The following is a 23,303-nucleotide window of genomic DNA, read 5'->3' as shown; positions in this document are numbered from 1 at the left end:
TGGACTTCAACCAGGGTCCTCTATAGTGTCTCTGACTGGACTTCAACCAGGGTCCTCTATAATGTCTCTCTGGACATCAACCAGGGTCCTCTATAGTGTCAGTGACTGGACTTCAACCAGGGTCCTCTATAATGTCTCTCTGGACATCAAGCAGGGTCCTCTATAGTGTCTCTGACTGGACTTCAACCAGTGTCCTCTATAATGTCTCTGACTGGACTTCAACCAGGGTCCTCTATAATGTCTCTGTATGGACTTCAACCAGGGTCCTCTATAATGTCTCTGTCTGGACTTCAACCAGGGTCCTCTATAATGTCTCTCTGGACTTCAACCAGGGTCCTCTATAGTGTCTCTGTCTGGACTTCAACCAGGGTCCTCTTCAATATATGTCTGGACTTCAACCAGGGTCCTCTATAGTGTCTCTGTCTGATCTTCAACCAGGGTCCTCTATAGTGTCTCTGACTGGACTTCAACCAGGGTCCTCTATAATGTCTCTCTGGACATCAACCAGGGTCCTCTATAGTGTCAGTGACTGGACTTCAACCAGGGTCCTCTATAATGTCTCTCTGGACATCAACCAGGGTCCTCTATAGTGTCTCTGACTGGACTTCAACCAGGGTCCTCTATAATGTCTCTGACTGGACTTCAACCAGGGTCCTCTATAATGTCTCTGTATGGACTTCAACCAGGGTCCTCTATAATGTCTCTGTCTGGACTTCAACCAGGGTCCTCTATAATGTCTCTCTGGACTTCAACCAGGGTCCTCTATAGTGTCTCTGTCTGGACTTCAACCAGGGTCCTCTTCAATATATGTCTGGACTTCAACCAGGGTCCTCTATAGTGTCTCTGTCTGATCTTCAACCAGGGTCCTCTATAGTGTCTCTGACTAGACTTCAACCAGGGTCCTCTATAATGTCTGTCTGGACTTCAACCAGGGTCCTCTATAATGTCTCTGACTGGATTTCAACCAGGGACCTCTATAATGTCTCTGACTGGACTTCAACCAGGGTCCTCTATAATGTCTCTGACTGGACTTCAACCAGGGTCCTCTATAGTGTCTCTGTCTGGACTTCAACCAGGGTCCTCTATAGTGTCTCTGACTGGACTTCAACCAGGGTCCTCTATAATGTGTCTGTCTGGACTTCAACCAGGGTCCTCTATAGTGTCTCTGTCTGGACTTCAACCAGGGTCCTCTATAATGTCTCTGTCTGGACATCAACCAGGGTCCTCTGTAGTGTCTCTGACTGGACTTCAACCAGAGTCGTCTATAATGTGTCTGTCTGGACTTCAACCATGGTCCTATATAATGTCTCTGACGGGACTTTAACCAGGGTCCTCTATAATGTCTGTCTGGACATCAACCAGGGTCCTCTATAGTGTCTCTGACTGGACTTCAACCAGGGTCCTCTATAGTGTCTCTGTCTGGACTTCAACCAGGGTCTTCTGTAACATCTCTGACTGGACTTCAACCAGGGTCCTCTATAGTGTCTCTGAGTGGACTTCAAACAGGGTCATCTATAGTGTGTCTGTCTGGACTTCAACCAGGGTCCTCTATAATGTCTCTGACTGGACTTCAACCAGGGACCTCTATAGTGTCTCTGTCTGGACTTCAACCAGGGTCCTCTATAATGTCTGTCTGGACTTCAAACAGGGTCCTCTATAGTGTCTCTGGCTGATCTTCAACCAGGGTCCTCTACAGTGTCTCTGACTGGACTTCAACCAGGGTCCTCTATAGTGTCTCTGACTGGACCTCAGACAGGGTCCTCTAAAGTATCTCTGTCTGGACCTTAACCAGGGTCCACTATAGTGTCTCTCACTGGACTTCAACCAGGGTCCTCTATAGTGTCTCTGACTGGACTTCAACCAGTGTCCTCTATAATGTCTCTGACTGGACTTCAACCAGGGACCTCTATAATGTCTCTGACTGGACTTCAACCAGGGTCCTCTATAGTGTCTCTGTCTGGACTTCAAACAGGGTCCTCTATCGTGTGTCTGTCTGGACTTCAACCAGGGTCCTCTATAATGTCTCTGACTGGACTTCAACCAGGGACCTCTATAGTGTCTCTGTCTGGACTTCAAACAGGGTCCTCTATCGTGTGTCTGTCTGGACTTCAACCAGGGTCCTCTATAATGTCTCTGTCTGGACTTCAACCAGGGTCCTCTATAATGTCTGTCTGGACTTCAACCAGGGTCCTCTATAATGTCTCTGACTGGACTTCAACCAGGGTCCTCTATAATGTCTCTGTCTGGACTTCAACCAGGGTCCTCTATAGTGTCTCTGACTGGACTTCAACCAGGGTCCTCTAAAGTGTCTCTGTCTGGACCTTAACCAGGGTCCACTATAGTGTCTCTGACTGGACTTCAACCAGGGGCCTCTATAGTGTCTCCGACTGGACTTCAACCAGGGTCCTCTATAATGTCTCTGACTGGACATCAACCAGGGTCCTCTACAGTGTGTCTGTCTGAACCTCAACCAGGGTCCTCTATAGTGTCTCTGACTGGACTTCAACCAGGGTCCTCTATAATGTGTCTGTCTGGACTTCAACCAGGGTCCTCTATAGTGTCTCTGTCTGGACTTCAACCAGGGTCCTCTATAGTGTCTCTGACTGGACTTCAAACAGGGTCCTCTATAATGTGTCTGTCTGGACTTCAACCAGGGTCCTCTATAGTGTCTCTGTCTGGACTTCAACCAGGGTCCTCTATAGTGTCTCTGACTGGACTTCAACCAGAGTCGTCTATAATGTGTCTGTCTGGACTTCAACCATGGTCCTCTATAATGTCTCTGACGGGACTTCAACCAGGGTCCTCTATAATGTCTGTCTGGACATCAACCAGGGTCCTCTATAGTGTCTCTGACTGGACTTCAACCAGGGTCCTCTATAGTGTCTCTGTCTGGACTTCAACCAGGGTCTTCTGTAACATCTCTGACTGGACTTCAACCAGGTTCCTCTATAGTGTCTCTGACTGGACTTCAAACAGGGTCATCTATAGTGTGTCTGTCTGGACTACAACCAGGGTCCTCTATAATGTCTCTGTCTGGACTTCAACCAGGGTCCTCTATAGTTTCTCTGTCTGGACTACAACCAGGGTCCTCTATAATGTCTCTGACTGGACTTCAACCAGGGTCCTCTATAATGTCTCTGACTGGACTTCAACCAGCGTCCTCTATAATGTCTGTCTGGACTTTAACCAGGGTTCTCTATAATGTCTCTGACTGGACTTCAACCAGGGGACTCTATAGTGTCTCTGACTGGACTTCAACCAGGGTCCTCTATAATGTCTCTGTCCGGACTTCAACCAGGGTCCTTTATAATGTCTCTGTCTGGACTTCAACCAGGGTCCTCTATAGTGTCTCTGACTGGACTTCAACCAGGGTCCTCTAAAGTGTCTCTGTCTGGACCTTAACCAGGGTCCACTATAGTGTCTCTGACTGGACTTCAACCAGGGGCCTCTATAGTGTCTACGACTGGACTTCAACCAGGGTCCTCTATAATGTCTCTGACTGGACATCAACCAGGGTCCTCTACAGTGTGTCTGTCTGAACCTCAACCAGGGTCCTCTATAGTGTCTCTGACTGGACTTCAACCAGGGTCCTCTATAATGTCTCTGACTGGACTTCAACCAGGGGCCTCTATAGTGTCTCTGTCTGGACTTCAACCAGGGTCCTCTATAATGTCTCTGAGTGGACTTCAACCAGGGTCCTCTATAGTGTGTCTGTCTGGACTTCAACCAGGGTCCTCTATAATGTCTCTGTCTGGACATCAACCATGGTCCTCTATAGTGTCTCTGACTGGACTTCAACCAGGGTCCTCTATAATGTGTCTGTCTGGACTTCAACCAGGGTCCTCTATAGTGTCTCTGTCTGGACTTCAACCAGGGCCCTCTATAATGTCTCTGTCTGGACATCAACCAGGGTCCTCTGTAGTGTCTCTGACTGGACTTCAACCAGAGTCGTCTATAATGTGTCTGTCTGGACTTCAACCAGGGTCCTCTATAGTGTCTCTGTCTGGACTTCAACCAGGGTCCTCTATAGTGTCTCTGACTGGACTTCAACCAGGGTCCTCTATAATGTCTCTCTGGACATCAACCAGGGTCCTCTATAGTGTCAGTGACTGGACTTCAACCAGGGTCCTCTATAATGTCTCTCTGGACATCAACCAGGGTCCTCTATAGTGTCTCTGACTGGACTTCAACCAGTGTCCTCTATAATGTCTCTGACTGGACTTCAACCAGGGTCCTCTATAATGTCTCTGTATGGACTTCAACCAGGGTCCTCTATAATGTCTCTGTCTGGACTTCAACCAGGGTCCTCTATAATGTCTCTCTGGACTTCAACCAGGGTCCTCTATAGTGTCTCTGTCTGGACTTCAACCAGGGTCCTCTTCAATATATGTCTGGACTTCAACCAGGGTCCTCTATAGTGTCTCTGTCTGATCTTCAACCAGGGTCCTCTATAGTGTCTCTGACTAGACTTCAACCAGGGTCCTCTATAATGTCTGTCTGGACTTCAACCAGGGTCCTCTATAATGTCTCTGACTGGATTTCAACCAGGGACCTCTATAATGTCTCTGACTGGATTTCAACCAGGGTCCTCTATAATGTCTCTGACTGGACTTCAACCAGGGTCCTCTATAGTGTCTCTGTCTGGACTTCAACCAGGGTCCTCTATAGTGTCTCTGACTGGACTTCAACCAGGGTCCTCTATAATGTGTCTGTCTGGACTTCAACCAGGGTCCTCTATAGTGTCTCTGTCTGGACTTCAACCAGGGTCCTCTATAATGTCTCTGTCTGGACATCAACCAGGGTCCTCTGTAGTGTCTCTGACTGGACTTCAACCAGAGTCGTCTATAATGTGTCTGTCTGGACTTCAACCATGGTCCTATATAATGTCTCTGACGGGACTTTAACCAGGGTCCTCTATAATGTCTGTCTGGACATCAACCAGGGTCCTCTATAGTGTCTCTGACTGGACTTCAACCAGGGTCCTCTATAGTGTCTATGTCTGGACTTCAACCAGGGTCTTCTGTAACATCTCTGACTGGACTTCAACCAGGGTCCTCTATAGTGTCTCTGAGTGGACTTCAAACAGGGTCATCTATAGTGTGTCTGTCTGGACTTCAACCAGGGTCCTCTATAATGTCTCTGACTGGACTTCAACCAGGGACCTCTATAGTGTCTCTGTCTGGACTTCAACCAGGGTCCTCTATAATGTCTGTCTGGACTTCAAACAGGGTCCTCTATAGTGTCTCTGGCTGATCTTCAACCAGGGTCCTCTACAGTGTCTCTGACTGGACTTCAACCAGGGTCCTCTATAGTGTCTCTGACTGGACCTCAGACAGGGTCCTCTAAAGTATCTCTGTCTGGACCTTAACCAGGGTCCACTATAGTGTCTCTCACTGGACTTCAACCAGGGTCCTCTATAGTGTCTCTGACTGGACTTCAACCAGTGTCCTCTATAATGTCTCTGACTGGACTTCAACCAGGGACCTCTATAATGTCTCTGACTGGACTTCAACCAGGGTCCTCTATAGTGTCTCTGTCTGGACTTCAAACAGGGTCCTCTATCGTGTGTCTGTCTGGACTTCAACCAGGGTCCTCTATAATGTCTCTGACTGGACTTCAACCAGGGACCTCTATAGTGTCTCTGTCTGGACTTCAACCAGGGTCCTCTATAATGTCTGTCTGGACTTCAAACAGGGTCCTCTATAGTGTCTCTAACTGATCTTCAACCAGGGTCCTCTATAGTGTCTCTGACTGGACTTCAACCAGGGTCCTCTATAGTGTCTCTGACTGGACCTCAGACAGGGTCCTCTAAAGTATCTCTGTCTGGACCTTAACCAGGGTCCACTATAGTGTCTCTGACTGGACTTCAACCAGGGTCCTCTATAGTGTCTCTGACTGGACTTCAACCAGGGTCCTCTATAATGTCTCTGACTGGACTTCAACCAGGGACCTCGATAATGTCTCTAACTTGACTTCAACCAGGGTCCATATAGTGTCTCTGTCTGGACTTCAACCAGGGTCCTCTATAGTGTCTCTGACTGGACTTCAACCAGGGACCTCTATAATGTCTCTCTGGACATCAACAAGGGTCCTCTATAGTGTCTCTGACTGGACTTCAACCAGAGTCCTCTATAATGTCTCTGTCTGGACTTCAACCAGGGTCCTCTATAGTGTCTCTGTCTGGACTACAACCAGGGTCCTCTATAATGTCTCTGTCTGGACTTCAACCAGGGTCCTCTATAGTGTCTCTGTCTGGACTACAACCAGGGTCCTCTATAATGTCTCTGTCTGGACTTCAACCAGGGTCCTCTATAGTGTCTCTGTCTGGACTACAACCAGGGTCCTCTATAATGTCTCTGACTGGACTTCAACCAGGGTCCTCTATAATGTCTCTGACTGGACTTCAACCAGCGTCCTCTATAATGTCTGTCTGGACTTTAACCAGGGTTCTCTATAATGTCTCTGACTGGACTTCAACCAGGGGCCTCTATAATGTCTCTGACTGGACTTCAACCAGGGTCCTCTATAGTGTCTCTGACTGGACTTCAACCAGGGTCCTCTATAGTGTGTCTGTCTGGACTTCAACCAGGGTACTCTATAATGTCTCTGTCTGGACATCAACCAGGGTCCTCTATAGTGTCTCTGACTGGACTTCAACAAGGGTCCTCTATAATGTGTCTGTCTGGACTTCAACCAGGGTCCTCTATAGTGTCTCTGTCTGGACTTCAACCAGGGTCCTCTATAATGTCTCTGTCTGGACTTCAACCAGGGTCCTCTGTAGTGTCTCTGACTGGACTTCAACCAGAGTCCTCTATAATGTGTCTGTCTGGACTTCAACCAGGGTCCTCTATAATGTCTCTGACGGGACTTCAACCAGGGTCCTCTATAATGCCTGTCTGGACTTCAACCAGGGTCCTCTATAGTGTCTCTGTCTGGACTTCAACCAGGGTCCTCTGTAACATCTCTGACTGGACTTCAACCAGGGGCCTCTATAGTGTCTCTGACTGGACTTCAAACAGGGTCCTCTATACTGTCTCTGACTGGACTTCAACCAGGGCCCTCTATAATGTCTGTCTGGACTTCAACCAGGGTCCTCTATAATGTCTCTGACTGGATTTCAACCAGGGACCTCTATAATGTCTCTGACGGGACTTCAACCAGGGTCCTCTATAATGTCTGTCTGGACATCAACCAGGGTCCTCTATAGTGTCTCTGACTGGACTTCAACCAGGGTCCTCTATAGTGTCTCTGTCTGGACTTCAACCAGGGTCCTCTATAATGTCTGTCTGGACTTCAAACAGGGTCCTCTATAGTGTCTCTGGCTGATCTTCAACCAGGGTCCTCTACAGTGTCTCTGACTGTACTTCAACCAGGGTCCTCTATAGTGTCTCTGACTGGACCTCAGACAGGGTCCTCTAAAGTATCTCTGTCTGGACCTTAACCAGGGTCCACTATAGTGTCTCTCACTGGACTTCAACCAGGGTCCTCTATAGTGTCTCTGACTGGACTTCAACCAGTGTCCTCTATAATGTCTCTGACTGGACTTCAACCAGGGACCTCTATAATGTCTCTGACTGGACTTCAACCAGGTTCCTCTATAGTGTCTCTGTCTGGACTTCAAACAGGGTCCTCTATCGTGTGTCTGTCTGGACTTCAACCAGGGTCCTCTATAATGTCTCTGACTGGACTTCAACCAGGGACCTCTATAGTGTCTCTGTCTGGACTTCAACCAGGGTCCTCTATAATGTCTGTCTGGACTTCAAACAGGGTCCTCTATAGTGTCTCTAACTGATCTTCAACCAGGGTCCTCTATAGTGTCTCTGACTGGACTTCAACCAGGGTCCTCTGTAGTGTCTCTGACTGGACCTCAGACAGGGTCCTCTAAAGTATCTCTGTCTGGACCTTAACCAGGGTCCACTATAATGTCTCTGACTGGACTTCAACCAGGGTCCTCTATAGTGTCTCTGACTGGACTTCAACCAGGGTCCTCTATAATGTCTCTGACTGGACTTCAACCAGGGACCTCGATAATGTCTCTAACTTGACTTCAACCAGGGTCCATATAGTGTCTCTGTCTGGACTTCAACCAGGGTCCTCTATAGTGTCTCTGACTGGACTTCAACCAGGGACCATTATAATGTCTCTCTGGACATCAACAAGGGTCCTCTATAGTGTCTCTGACTGGACTTCAACCAGAGTCCTCTATAATGTCTCTGTCTGGACTTCAACCAGGGTCCTCTATAGTGTCTCTGTCTGGACTACAACCAGGGTCCTCTATAATGTCTCTGTCTGGACTTCAACCAGGGTCCTCTATAGTGTCTCTGTCTGGACTACAACCAGGGTCCTCTATAATGTCTCTGTCTGGACTTCAACCAGGGTCCTCTATAGTGTCTCTGTCTGGACTACAACCAGGGTCCTCTATAATGTCTCTGACTGGACTTCAACCAGGGTCATCTATAATGTCTCTGACTGGACTTCAACCAGCGTCCTCTATAATGTCTGTCTGGACTTTAACCAGGGTTCTCTATAATGTCTCTGACTGGACTTCAACCAGGGGCCTCTATAGTGTCTATGACTGGACTTCAACCAGGGTCCTCTATAATGTCTCTGTCCGGACTTCAACCAGGGTCCTCTATAATGTCTCTGTCTGGACTTCAACCAGGGTCCTCTATAATGTCTGTCTGGACTTCAACCAGGGTCCTCTATAATGTCTGTCTGGACATCAACCAGGGTCCTCTATAGTGTCTCTGTCTGGACTTCAACCAGGGTCCTCTATAATGTCTGTCTGGACATCAACCAGGGTCCTCTATAATGTCTCTGACTGGACTTCAACCAGGGTCCTCTATAGTGTCTCTGACTGGACTTCAACCAGGGTCCTCTATAGTGTCTCTGACTGGACTACAACCAGGGACCTCTATAATGTCTCTGTCTGGACTTCAACCAGGGTCCTCTATAGTGTCTCTGTCTGGACTACAACCAGTGTCCTCTATAATGTCTCTGACTGGACTTCAACCAGTGTCCTCTATAATGTCTCTGACTGGACTTCAACCAGGGTCCTCTATAGTGTCTCTGACTGGACTTCAACCAGAGTCATCTATAGTGTCTCTGACTGGACTTCAACCAGGGTCCTCTAAAGTGTCTCTGTCTGGACCTTAACCAGGGTCCACTATGGTGTCTCTGACTGGACTTCAACCAGGGTCCTCTGTAGTGTGTCTGTCTGGACTTCAACCAGGGTACTCTATAATGTCTCTGTGTGGACATCAACCAGGGTCCTCTATAGTGTCTCTGACTGGACTTCAACCAGGGTCCTCTATAATGTGTCTGTCTGGACTTCAACCAGGGTCCTCTATAGTGTCTCTGTCTGGACTTCAACCAGGGTCCTCTATAAGTCTCTGTCTGGACTTCAACCAGGGTCCTCTGTAGTGTCTCTGACTGGACTTCAACCAGAGTCCTCTATAATGTGTCTGTCTGGACTTCAACCAGGGTCCTCTATAATGTCTCTGACGGGACTTCAACCAGGGTCCTCTATAATGTCTGTCTGGACTTCAACCAGGGTCCTCTATAGTGTCTCTGTCTGGACTTCAACCAGGGTCCTCTGTAACATCTCTGACTGGACTTCAACCAGGGGCCTCTATAGTGTCTCTGACTGGACTTCAAACAGGGTCCTCTATACTGTCTCTGACTGGACTTCAACCAGGGCCCTCTATAATGTCTGTCTGGACTTCAACCAGGGTCCTCTATAATGTCTCTGACTGGATTTCAACCAGGGACCTCTATAATGTCTCTGACTGGACTTCAACCAGGGTCCTCTATAATGTCTCTGACTGGACTTCAACCAGGGTCCTCTATAGTGTCTCTGACTGGACTTCAACCAGGGTCCTCTATAGTGTCTCTGTCTGGACTTCAACCAGGGTCCTCTATAATGTCTGTCAGGACATCAACCAGGGTCCTCTATAGTGTCTCTGACTGGACTTCAACCAGGGTCCTCTATAGTGTCTCTGACTGGACTACAACCAGGGACCTCTATAATGTCTCTGTCTGGACTTCAACCAGGGTCCTCTATAGTGTCTCTGTCTGGACTACAACCAGTGTCCTCTATAATGTCTCTGACTGGACTTCAACCAGGGTCTTCTATAATGTCTCTGACTGGACTTCAACCAGGGTCCTCTATAGTGTCTCTGACTGGACTTCAACCAGGGTCCTCTATAGTGTCTCTGACTGGACTTCAACCAGGGTCCTCTAAAGTGTCTCTGTCTGGACCTTAACCAGGGTCCACTATAGTGTCTCTGACTGGACTTCAACCAGGGTCCTCTATAGTGTGTCTGTCTGGACTTCAACCAGGGTACTCTATAATGTCTCTGTCTGGACATCAACCAGGGTCCTCTATAGTGTCTCTGACTGGACTTCAACCAGAGTCCTCTATAATGTGTCTGTCTGGACTTCAACCAGGGTCCTCTATAGTGTCTCTGTCTGGACTTCAACCAGGGTCCTCTATAATGTCTCTGTCTGGACATCAACCAGGGTCCTCTGTAGTGTCTCTGACTGGACTTCAACCAGAGTCCTCTATAATGTCTGTCTGGACTTCAAACAGGGTCCTCTATAGTGTCTCTGACTGATCTTCAACCAGGGTCCTCTATAGTGTCTCTGACTGGACTTCAACCAGGGTCCTCTATAGTGTCCCTGACTGGACTTCAACCAGGGTCCTCTATAGTGTCTCTGACTGGACTTCAACCAGAGTCCTCTATAATGTGTCTGTCTGGACTTCAACCAGGGTCCTCTATAGTGTCTCTGACTGGACTTCAACCAGGGTCCTCTATAATGTCTCCGTCTGGACTTCAACCAGGGTTCTCTATAATGTCTCTGACTGGACTTCAACCAGGGACCTCTATAGTGTCTCTATCTGGACTTCAACCAGGGTCCTCTATATTGTCTCTATCTGGACTTCAAACAGGGTCCTCTATAATGTCTTTGACTGGACTTCAACCAGGGTCCTCTATAGTGTCTCTTTCTGGACTTCAACCAGGGTCCTCTGTAACGTCTCTGACTGGACTTCAACCAGGGTCCCCTATAGTGTCTCTGTCTGGACTTCAACCAGGGTCCTCTACCTCGCAAGTACAAGTGTCCGCCCGCTTGACAAGTTAAAACCAGATTGAGCTATAGAAAATGATTCAATTCAATAGCACCATTGGCAACATATCAAGATAGCTGTGGAGTGAGTTTATGGCTGTTCTTACCTCCATTACATAATAGCACACAAATGGTTTCTAAGTCAAGATGTGTGTTGTATCTGTGTTCTGCATGGTGTATGAAGAGGACTGTGTCTTACCTGTGTTCTGCATGGTGTATGGAGAGGACTGTGTCTTTGCTGTGCTCTGCATGGTGTATGAAGAGGACTGTGTCTTACCTGTGCTCTGCATAGTGTATGGAGAGCAGGACTCCAGAGTTGAGTCTCTCCTGCTTCAGAGTGGCCAGCACAGTGTACTCTGTCTTGTCTCTCAGCTTCTGGAGCATCACCTCTGCTACATCCTCCTTCACCCTCACGTTCCTCCATGAGTCTGAGGAGAGAGAGAGAGAGAGAGAGAGAGAGAGAGAGAGAGAGAGAGAGAGAGAGAGAGAGAGATCTCTGAATCTTAGTGGTGTTGGCCACAATTTAACATCAAGCGCTGTAGTTCAAACAGGTGCTAATATTAGAGTTGATCTATAAATGCAACAGCTGTGGGTACTGGAGGAGAGAATTAGGACACACTACATTATGTAATACAGGTTATCCAACAAAATATAGTACCAGTCAAAAGTTTGGACAAGCCTACTCATTCAAGGGTTTTTCTTTATTGTTTACTATTTTCTACAATGTAGAATAATAGTGAAGACATCAAAACAATGAAATAACACATATGGAATCATGTATTAACCAAAAAAGTGTTAAAACTTCTTCAGGATTGGTGGGTCCCCTGCGGGACGGTTGAGCTAATGTAGGCTAATCCGATTAGCATGAGGTTGTAAGTAACAACAACAAAATATCCAAGGACATAGACATATCTGATGTTGGCAGAAAGCTTAAATTCTTGTTAAACAAATCAAAATATATTTATATTTGAGATTCAAAAAAGTATTCACACTTTGCCTTGATGACAGCTTTGCACACTCTTGGCATTCTCTCAACCAGCTTCACCTGGAATACTTTTTCAACAGTCTTGAAGGAGTTCCCACATATGCTGAGCATTTGTTGGTTGCTTTTCCTTCACTCCGCGCTCCAACCCATCCCCAAACCATCTTAATTGGGTTGAGGTCGGGTGATTGTGGAGGCCAGGTCATCTGATGCAGCACTCCATAACTCTCCTTCTTGGTCAAATAGCCCTTACAAAGCCTGGAGGTGTGTTGGTTCATTGTCCTGTTGAAAACAAATGATAGTCCCACTAAGTGCAAACAAGTTGGGATGGTGTCTCACTGCAGAATGCTGTGGTAGCCATGCTGGTTAAGTGTGCCTTGAATTGATAAAATGAATCACTGACAGTGTCACCAGCTCCTCCCCCCCACCCCCCCACATTACACCTCCTCCTCCATGCTTCATGGTGGGTACCATACATGTGGAGATCATCCATTCACCTACTCTGCGTCTCACAAAGACACAGCGGTTGCAATCAAAACTCTCAAATTTGGACTCCTCAGACCAAAGGGCAGATTTCCACCGGTCTAATGTCCATTGGTCGTGTTTCTTGGCCCAAGCAAGTCTCTTCTTCTTATTGGTGCACTTTAGTAGTGGTTTCGTTGCATGAAGGACTGTTTTAAGCAGTCTCCTCTGAACAGTTGATGTTGAGATGTGTCTGTTACTTGAACTCTGTGAAGCATTTATTTGGGCTGCAATTTCTGAGGCAGGTAACTCAAATGAACCTATCCTCTGCAGCAGAGGTAACTTTGGGTCTTCCTTTCCTGTAGCGGTCCTCATGAGAGGCAGTTTCATCATAGTGCTTGATGTTTTTTGCGACGGCACTTGAAGAAACATTCAAAGTCTTGACCTTTTCTGGATTGACGGACCTTCATGTCTTAAAGTAATGATGGACTGTCGTTTCTCCATGTTTATTTGAGCTGTTCTTGACATAATATGGACTTAGTCTTTTACCATATAGGACTATCTTCTGTATACCACCTCTACCTTGTCACACCACAACTGATTGGCTCAAACGCATTAAGAAGGATAGAAATTCCACAAATTAACTTTTAACAAGGCACACCTCTTAATTGAAATACATTTTTTATTTTTATTTAACCTTTTTTAACTAGGCAAATCAGTTAAGAACAGATGGAGATACAGAAAATGCTACTCGATAGATTGTCCTTCAGTCTCAGTTTCTGATAGAGAAGGAGACAGCAACAACAATCACTCACAGGGACAGAGATTATACTGTATGTTTCTGAGACTGGAACCATCATCACTCACAGGGACAGAGATGTTATACTGTATGTTTCTGAGACTGAACCATCATCACTCACAGGGACAGAGATGTTATACTGTATGTTTCTGAGACTGAACCATCATCACTCACAGGGACAGAGATTATACTGTTTGTTTCTGAGACTGGAACCATCATCACTCACAGGGACAGAGATTATACTGTATGTTTCTGAGACTGGAACCATCATCACTCACAGGGACAGAGATGTTATACTGTATGTTTCTGAGACTGAACCATCATCACTCACAGGGACAGAGATGTTATACTGTATGTTTCTGAGACTGAAACCATCATCACTCACAGGGACAGAGATGTTATACTGTATGTTTCTGATACTGGAACCATCATCACTCAGAGAGACAGAGATGTTATACTGTATGTTTCTGAGACTGGACCATCATCACTCACAGGGACAGAGATGTTATACTGTATGTTTCTCAGACTGGAACCATCATCACTCACAGGGACAGAGATGTTATACTGTATGTTTCTGAGACTGGAACCATCATCACTCACAGGGACAGAGATGTTATACTGTATGTTTATGAGACTGGAACCATCATCACTCACAGGGACATAGGAGTTATACTGTATGTTTCTGAGACTGGAACCATCATCACTCACAGGAACAGAGGAGTTATACTGTATGTTTCTGAGACTGGAACCATCATCACTCACAGGGACAGAGATGTTATACTGTATGTTTCTGATACTGGAACCATCATCACTCACAGGGACAGAGATTATACTGTATGTTTCTGAGACTGGAACCATCATCACTCACAGGGACAGAGATTATACTGTATGTTTCTGAGACTGAAACCATCATCACTCACAGGGACAGAGATGTTATACTGTATGTTTCTGAGACGAACCATCATCACTCACAGGGACAGAGGAGTTATACTGTATGTTTCTGAGACTGGAACCATCATCACTCACAGGGACAGAGATGTTATACTGTATGTTTCTGAGACTGGAACCATCATCACTCACAGGGACAGAGATTATACTGTTTGTTTCTGAGACTGGAACCATCATCACTCACAGGGACAGAGATTATACTGTATGTTTCTGAGACTGGAACCATCATCACTCACAGGGACAGAGATTATACTGCATGTTTCTGAGACTGGAATCATCATCACTCACAGGGACAGAGATGTTATACTGTATGTTTCTGAGACTGGAACCATCATCACTCACAGGGACAGAGATTATACTGTTTGTTTCTGAGACTGGAACCATCATCACTCACAGGGACAGAGATGTTATACTGTATGTTTCTGAGACTGGAACCATCATCACTCACAGGGACAGAGATGTTATAATGTATGTTTCTGAGACTGAAACCATCATCACTCACAGGGACAGAGATGTTATACTGTATGTTTCTGAGACTGGAACCATCATCACTCACAGGGACAGAGAGATTATACTGTATGTTTCTGAGACTGGAACCATCATCACTCACAGGGACAGAGATTATACTGTTTGTTTCTGAGACTGGAACCATCATCACTCACAGGGACAGAGGAGTTATACTGTATGTTTCTGAGACTGGAACCATCATCACTCACAGGGACAGAGATGTTATAATGTATGTTTCTGAGACTGAAACCATCATCACTCACAGGGACAGAGATTATACTGTATGTTTCTGAGACTGGAACCATCATCACTCACAGGGACAGAGATTATACTGCATGTTTCTGAGACTGGAACCATCATCACTCACAGGGACAGAGATGTTATACTATATGTTTCTGAGACTGGAACCATCATCACTCACAGGGACAGAGATTATACTGTTTGTTTCTGAGACTGGAACCATCATCACTCACAGGGACAGAGGAGTTATACCGTATGTTTCTGAGACTGGAACCATCATCACTCACAGGGACAGAGATGTTATAATGTATGTTTCTGAGACTGAAACCATCATCACTCACAGGGACAGAGATTATACTGTATGTTTCTGAGACTGGAACCATCATCACTCACAGGGACAGAGATTATACTGCATGTTTCTGAGACTGGAACCATCATCACTCACAGGGACAGAGATGTTATACTGTATGTTTCTGAGACTGGAACCATCATCACTCACAGGGACAGAGATTATACTGTTTGTTTCTGAGACTGGAACCATCATCACTCACAGGGACAGAGATTATACTGTATGTTTCTGAGACTGGAACCATCATCACTCACAGGGACAGAGATTATACTGCATGTTTCTGAGACTGGAACCATCATCACTCACAGGGACAGAGATGTTATACTGTATGTTTCTGAGACTGGAACCATCATCACTCACAGGGACAGAGATTATACTGTTTGTTTCTGAGACTGGAACCATCATCACTCACAGGGACAGAGATGTTATACTGTATGTTTCTGAGACTGGAACCATCATCACTCACAGGGACAGAGTTGTTATAATGTATGTTTCTGAGACTGAAACCATCATCACTCACAGGGACAGAGATGTTATAATGTATGTTTCTGAGACTGGAACCATCATCACTCACAGGGACAGAGATGTTATACTGTATGTTTCTGAGACTGGAACCATCATCACTCACAGGGACAGAGATTATACTGTTTGTTTCTGAGACTGGAACCATCATCACTCACAGGGACAGAGGAGTTATACCGTATGTTTCTGAGACTGGAACCATCATCACTCACAGGGACAGAGATGTTATAATGTATGTTTCTGAGACTGAAACCATCATCACTCACAGGGACAGAGATTATACTGTATGTTTCTGAGACTGGAACCATCATCACTCACAGGGACAGAGATTATACTGCATGTTTCTGAGACTGGAACCATCATCACTCACAGGGACAGAGATGTTATACTGTATGTTTCTGAGACTGGAACCATCATCACTCACAGGGACAGAGATTATACTGTTTGTTTCTGAGACTGGAACCATCATCACTCACAGGGACAGAGATTATACTGTATGTTTCTGAGACTGGAACCATCATCACTCACAGGGACAGAGATTATACTGCATGTTTCTGAGACTGGAACCATCATCACTCACAGGGACAGAGATTATACCGTATGTTTCTGAGACTGGAACCATCATCACTCACAGGGACAGAGATGTTATAATGTATGTTTCTGAGACTGAAACCATCATCACTCACAGGGACAGAGATTATACTGTATGTTTCTGAGACTGGAACCATCATCACTCACAGGGACAGAGATTATACTGCATGTTTCTGAGACTGGAACCATCATCACTCACAGGGACAGAGATGTTATACTGTATGTTTCTGAGACTGGAACCATCATCACTCACAGGGACAGAGATTATACTGTTTGTTTCTGAGACTGGAACCATCATCACTCACAGGGACAGAGATTATACTGTATGTTTCTGAGACTGGAACCATCATCACTCACAGGGACAGAGATTATACTGCATGTTTCTGAGACTGGAACCATCATCACTCACAGGGACAGAGATGTTATACTGTATGTTTCTGAGACTGGAACCATCATCACTCACAGGGACAGAGATTATACTGTTTGTTTCTGAGACTGGAACCATCATCACTCACAGGGACAGAGATGTTATACTGTATGTTTCTGAGACTGGAACCATCATCACTCACAGGGACAGAGTTGTTATAATGTATGTTTCTGAGACTGAAACCATCATCACTCACAGGGACAGAGATGTTATAATGTATGTTTCTGAGACTGGAACCATCATCACTCACAGGGACAGAGATGTTATACTGTATGTTTCTGAGACTGGAACCATCATCACTCACAGGGACAGAGATTATACTGTTTGTTTCTGAGACTGGAACCATCATCACTCACAGGGACAGAGGAGTTATACCGTATGTTTCTGAGACTGGAACCATCATCACTCACAGGGACAGAGATGTTATAATGTATGTTTCTGAGACTGAAACCATCATCACTCACAGGGACAGAGATTATACTGTATGTTTCTGAGACTGGAACCATCATCACTCACAGGGACAGAGATTATACTGCATGTTTCTGAGACTGGAACCATCATCACTCACAGGGACAGAGATGTTATACTGTATGTTTCTGAGACTGGAACCATCATCACTCACAGGGACAGAGATTATACTGTTTGTTTCTGAGACTGGAACCATCATCACTCACAGGGACAGAGATTATACTGTATGTTTCTGAGACTGGAACCATCATCACTCACAGGGACAGAGATTATACTGCATGTTTCTGAGACTGGAACCATCATCACTCACAGGGACAGAGATGTTATACTGTATGTTTCTGAGACTGGAACCATCATCACTCACAGGGACAGAGATTATACTGTTTGTTTCTGAGACTGGAACCATCATCACTCACAGGGACAGAGATGTTATACTGGTATGTTTCTGAGACTGCAACCATCATCACTCACAGGGACAGAGATGTTATAATGTATGTTTCTGAGACTGAAACCATCATCACTCACAGGGACAGAGATGTTATACTGTATGTTTCTGAGACTGGAACCATCATCACTCACAGGGACAGAGAGATTATACTGTATGTTTCTGAGACTGGAACCATCATCACTCACAGGGACAGAGATTATACTGTTTGTTTCTGAGACTGGAACCATCATCACTCACAGGGACAGAGGAGTTATACTGTATGTTTCTGAGACTGGAACCATCATCACTCACAGGGACAGAGATGTTATAATGTATGTTTCTGAGACTGAAACCATCATCACTCACAGGGACAGAGATTATACTGTATGTTTCTGAGACTGGAACCATCATCACTCACAGGGACAGAGATTATACTGCATGTTTCTTAGACTGGAACCATCATCACTCACAGGGACAGAGATGTTATACTGTATGTTTCTGAGACTGGAACCATCATCACTCACAGGGACAGAGATTATACTGTTTGTTTCTGAGACTGGAACCATCATCACTCACAGGGACAGAGGAGTTATACTGTATGTTTCTGAGACTGGAACCATCATCACTCACAGGGACAGAGATGTTATAATGTATGTTTCTGAGACTGAAACCATCATCACTCACAGGGACAGAGATTATACTGTATGTTTCTGAGACTGGAACCATCATCACTCACAGGGACAGAGATTATACTGCATGTTTCTGAGACTGGAACCATCATCACTCACAGGGACAGAGATGTTATACTGTATGTTTCTGAGACTGGAACCATCATCACTCACAGGGACAGAGATTATACTGTTTGTTTCTGAGACTGGAACCATCATCACTCACAGGGACAGAGATTATACTGTATGTTTCTGAGACTGGAACCATCATCACTCACAGGGACAGAGATTATACTGCATGTTTCTGAGACTGGAACCATCATCACTCACAGGGACAGAGATGTTATACTGTATGTTTCTGAGACTGGAACCATCATCACTCACAGGGACAGAGATTATACTGTTTGTTTCTGAGACTGGAACCATCATCACTCACAGGGACAGAGGAGTTATACTGTATGTTTCTGAGACTGGAACCATCATCACTCACAGGGACAGAGATGTTATACTGTATGTTTCTGAGACTGGAACCATCATCACTCACAGGGACAGAGATGTTATACTGTATGTTTCTGAGACTGGAACCATCATCACTCACAGGGACAGAGATGTTATACTGTATGTTTCTGAGACTGGAACCATCATCACTCACAGGGACAGAGATTATACCACATGTTTCTGAGACTGGAACCATCATCACTCACAGGGACAGAGATTATACTGCATGTTTCTGAGACTGGAACCATCATCACTCACAGGGACAGAGATGTTATACTGTATGTTTCTGAGACTGGAACCATCATCACTCACAGGGACAGAGATGTTATACTGTATGTTTCTGAGACTGAACCATCATCACTCACAGGGACAGAGATGTTATACTGTATGTTTCTGAGACTGAACCATCATCACTCACAGGGACAGAGATTATACTGTTTGTTTCTGAGATTGGAACCATCATCACTCACAGGGACAGAGATGTTATACTGTATGTTTCTGAGACTGGAACCATCATCACTCACAGGGACAGAGATGTTATACTGTATGTTTCTGAGATTGGAACCATCATAACTCACAGGGACAGAGGAGTTATACTGTATGTTTCTGAGACTGGAACCATCATCACTCACAGGGACAGAGATGTTATACTGTATGTTTCTGAGATTGGAACCATCATAACTCACAGGGACAGAGGAGTTATACTGTATGTTTCTGAGACTGAAACCATCATCACTCACAGGGACAGAGTTGTTAAACTGTATGTTTCTGAGACTGGAACCATCATCACTCACAGGGACAGAGATGTTATACTGTATGTTTCTGAGACTGGAACCATCATCACTCACAGGGACAGAGATGTTATACTGTATGTTTCTGAGATTGGAACCATCATCACTCACAGGGACAGAGATGTTATACTGTATGTTTCTGAGACTGGAACCATCATCACTCACAGGGACAGAGGAGTTATACTGTATGTTTCTGAGACTGGAACCATCATCACTAACAGGGACAGAGATGTTATACTGTATGTTTCTGAGACTGGAACCATCATCACTCACAGGGACAGAGATGTTATACTGTATGTTTCTGAGATTGGAACCATCATCACTCACAGGGACAGAGATTATACTGTATGTTTCTGAGACTGAAACCATCATCACTCACAGGGATAGAGGAGTTATACTGTATGTTTCTGAGACTGGAACCATCATCACTCACAGGGACAGAGGAGTTATACTGTATGTTTCTGAGACTGGAACCATCATCACTCACAGGGACAGAGATGTTATACTGTATGTTTCTGAGACTGGAACCATCATCACTCACAGGGACAGAGGAGTTATACTCGATGTCCTGTTTTAGAGCTGTGTTTATACTGGTTAATTAGTGTCATGTACAATCATTCAACCTTGATGAGTAAGGTCACATGGTTGCTAGCCTTTGAGCGGGCTCTCATGTCAATAAACCATCTATTCGACATTCTATCCTGTACACTGTTGTGTTCCATATTCAAAAGGAACAGAACCCTGCTCCCTTTAACTGTGGATACAACACCTTACCTCCAGTTTATCTACAGAGAGAGTGAGAGAAGGGATTGGAACCACGGGAGTGCCCTGATCTCTGGCTGCCTTTTGTTCTCCCTCTGCCGAACCTCTCTCTCCATCCTTCCACCCCTCCTTCCTCAACTCCCATCCCTCTCTCCTCTCCTCTCCTCAGACATCTACACTCCTTTAATGGAGCCATCAATAAGAGATGAAGGGAGTGTGTGTGTGTATGTGTGTGTGTGTGTGTGTGTGTGTGTGTGTGTGTGTGTGTGTGTGTGTGTGTGTGTGTGTGTGTGTGTGTGTGTGTGTGTGTGTGTGTGTGTGTGTGTGTGTGTGTGTGTGTGTGTGTGTGTGTAACAGCTTCACACTGACACCAGCTACATGTTCATGGTCTTGTACGGCATAAACACAGCATCTACAGCTTGTGAGAACAGGTTCAAAATACCTGGGGAGAAAACAATGTGGTCTAAACGGTGCATTGGAAAAGTATTCAGACCCCTTCACTTTTTCCACATTTTGTTACTTTACAGCCTTATTCTGGATGGGGAGCGTCGCTGCACAGCTATTTTCAGGTTTCTCCAGAGATGTTCGATCGGGTTCAGGTCTTGGGCTCTGGCTGGGCCACTCAAGGACATTCAGAGACATGTCCCGAAACCACGCCTGAGTTGTCTTGGCTGTGTGCTTAGGGTCACTGTCCGGTTGGAAGGTGAACCTTCACCCCAGTCTGAGGTCCTGAGTGCTCTAGAGCAGGTTTCCATCAATGAGCTCTCTGTACTTTGCTCTGTTCGCCTTTCCCTCGATCCTGACTAGTCTCCCAGTCCATACCGCTGAAAAACATCCTCACAGCATGATGCTGCCACCACCATGCTTCACCGTAGGGATGGTGCCAGGTTTCCTCCAGACATGACGCTCAGCATTCAGGTAAAGGAGTTCAATCTTGGTTTCATCAGCACATATAGTCTTGTTTCTCATGGTCTGAGAGTCCTTTAGGTGCCTTTTGGCAAACTCCAAGCAGGCTGTCATGTGCCTTTTACTGAGGAGTAGCTTCCATCTGGCCACGCACCCATAAAGGCCTGATTGGTGGAGTGCTGCAGAGATTGTTGTCCTTCTGGAATGTTCTCCCATCATCACACAGGAACTCTGTATCTCTGTCAGAGTGATCACCGGGTTGTTGGTCACCTCCCTGACCAAGGCCCTTCTCCCCCGACTGCTCAGATTGGCCGAGCGGCCAGTTCTAGGTAGAGTCTTGGTGGTTCCAAACTTCTTCCATTTAAGAATGATGGAGGCCACTGTGTTCTTGGGGATCTTCAATGCTGCAGAAATGTTTTGCTACCCTTCCCCAGATCAGTGCCTCGACACAATCCTGTCTCAGAGCTCTATGGACAATTCCTTCGACCTCATGGCTTGGTTTTTGCTCTGACATGCACTGTCAACTGTGAGACATTATATAGAAAGGTGTGTGTCTTTCCAAATCATGTCCAATCAATTGAATTTATCACAGGTGGACTCCAATCAAGTTGTAGAAACATCTCAAGGATGATCAATGGAAACAGGATGCACCTGAGCTCAATTTCGAGTCTCATAGCAAAGGGTCTGAATACTTATGTAAATAAGGTATTTCTGTTTTTTCGATGTCTAAAAACCTGTTTTCGCTTTGTTATTGTTAGGTATCATGTATAGATCGATTTTTTTATTTAATCAATTTTAGTATAAGGCTGTAACTTAACAAATTGTGTGAAATGTCAAGGGGTCTGAATACTTTCCAAATGCACTGTATGTCCCATAGATTGAGTATATACTACCATATATACAGTTTTTACTACCATAGATACAATATATACTACCATAGATACAGTATATACTACCATAGATACAGTATCTACTACCATAGATACAGTATCTACTACCATAGATACAGTATATACTGCCGTAGATACAGTATATACTACCATAGATACAGTATTTACTACCATAGATACATTATATACTACAATAGATACAGTATTTACTACCCTAGATATAGTATTTACTACCCTAGATATAGTACATACTACCATAGATACAGTATGTACTACCATAGATACAGTATATACTACCATAGATACAGTATGTACTACCATAAATACAGTATTTACTACCATATATATAGTATTTACTACCATAGATATAGTATATACTACCGTAGATACAGTATATACTACCGTAGATACAGTATACACTACCATAGATACAGTATATACTACCATATATACAGTATATACTACCATAGGTACAGTATACACTACCATATATATAGTATATATACTACCATAGGTACACTATGTACTACCACATTAAGTACTGGGGAACATGGCCCTACAGTTGATTATGATACTGTCATTTGTTTTAAACTCAACTTTAAAATACTCAACTGTGTAACACATAACTGATGAGGACATTTAGATGATTGTAGTGGTCGGGGGGGTGTTCTGTTCTCAACAGCAGTACACAGTGGGCTAACATGTGACCATTCTGATTGAGGAACAACAGCCATTCTCTCTCTGTCCCCCTCCCTCCCTTCCTCTCTCCATCTATCAGACAGAAAGAACAGAGAGAGAGAGCGAGAGAGAAGCCTATCCTCATGCTCCCTGTCTATAACAGTATCTGTTCAACAGCCTGTCTGTCCTTAATTGACAAGTGTCCATATGGAGTGGTTGGGTGGTGATGTCATAAGGACCACTATCTCACAACGCTCTCTA

At 45.1% G+C, this 23,303-nt stretch overlaps 1 protein-coding gene across 1 annotated transcript in view; it reads right to left on the bottom strand.

The window, feature by feature from the left end:
* nel (NEL protein) overlaps positions 1-23,303 on the bottom strand; it is a 174,723-nt gene that overhangs the window by 140,134 nt on the left and 11,286 nt on the right. The window contains exon 3 of the mRNA NM_001140146.1: positions 11,405-11,555. Within this exon, the coding sequence (NP_001133618.1) occupies positions 11,405-11,555 (151 nt within the window). The remainder of the gene's footprint in view (positions 1-11,404; positions 11,556-23,303) is intronic.

Source organism: Salmo salar, chromosome ssa17, assembly GCF_905237065.1.
Source record: "Salmo salar chromosome ssa17, Ssal_v3.1, whole genome shotgun sequence".
NCBI classification, from domain to species: Eukaryota; Metazoa; Chordata; class Actinopteri; order Salmoniformes; family Salmonidae; genus Salmo; species Salmo salar.
The sequence above is the reverse complement of the archived record's forward strand: the minus strand, read 5'-3'. Positions and strand labels throughout refer to the sequence as shown.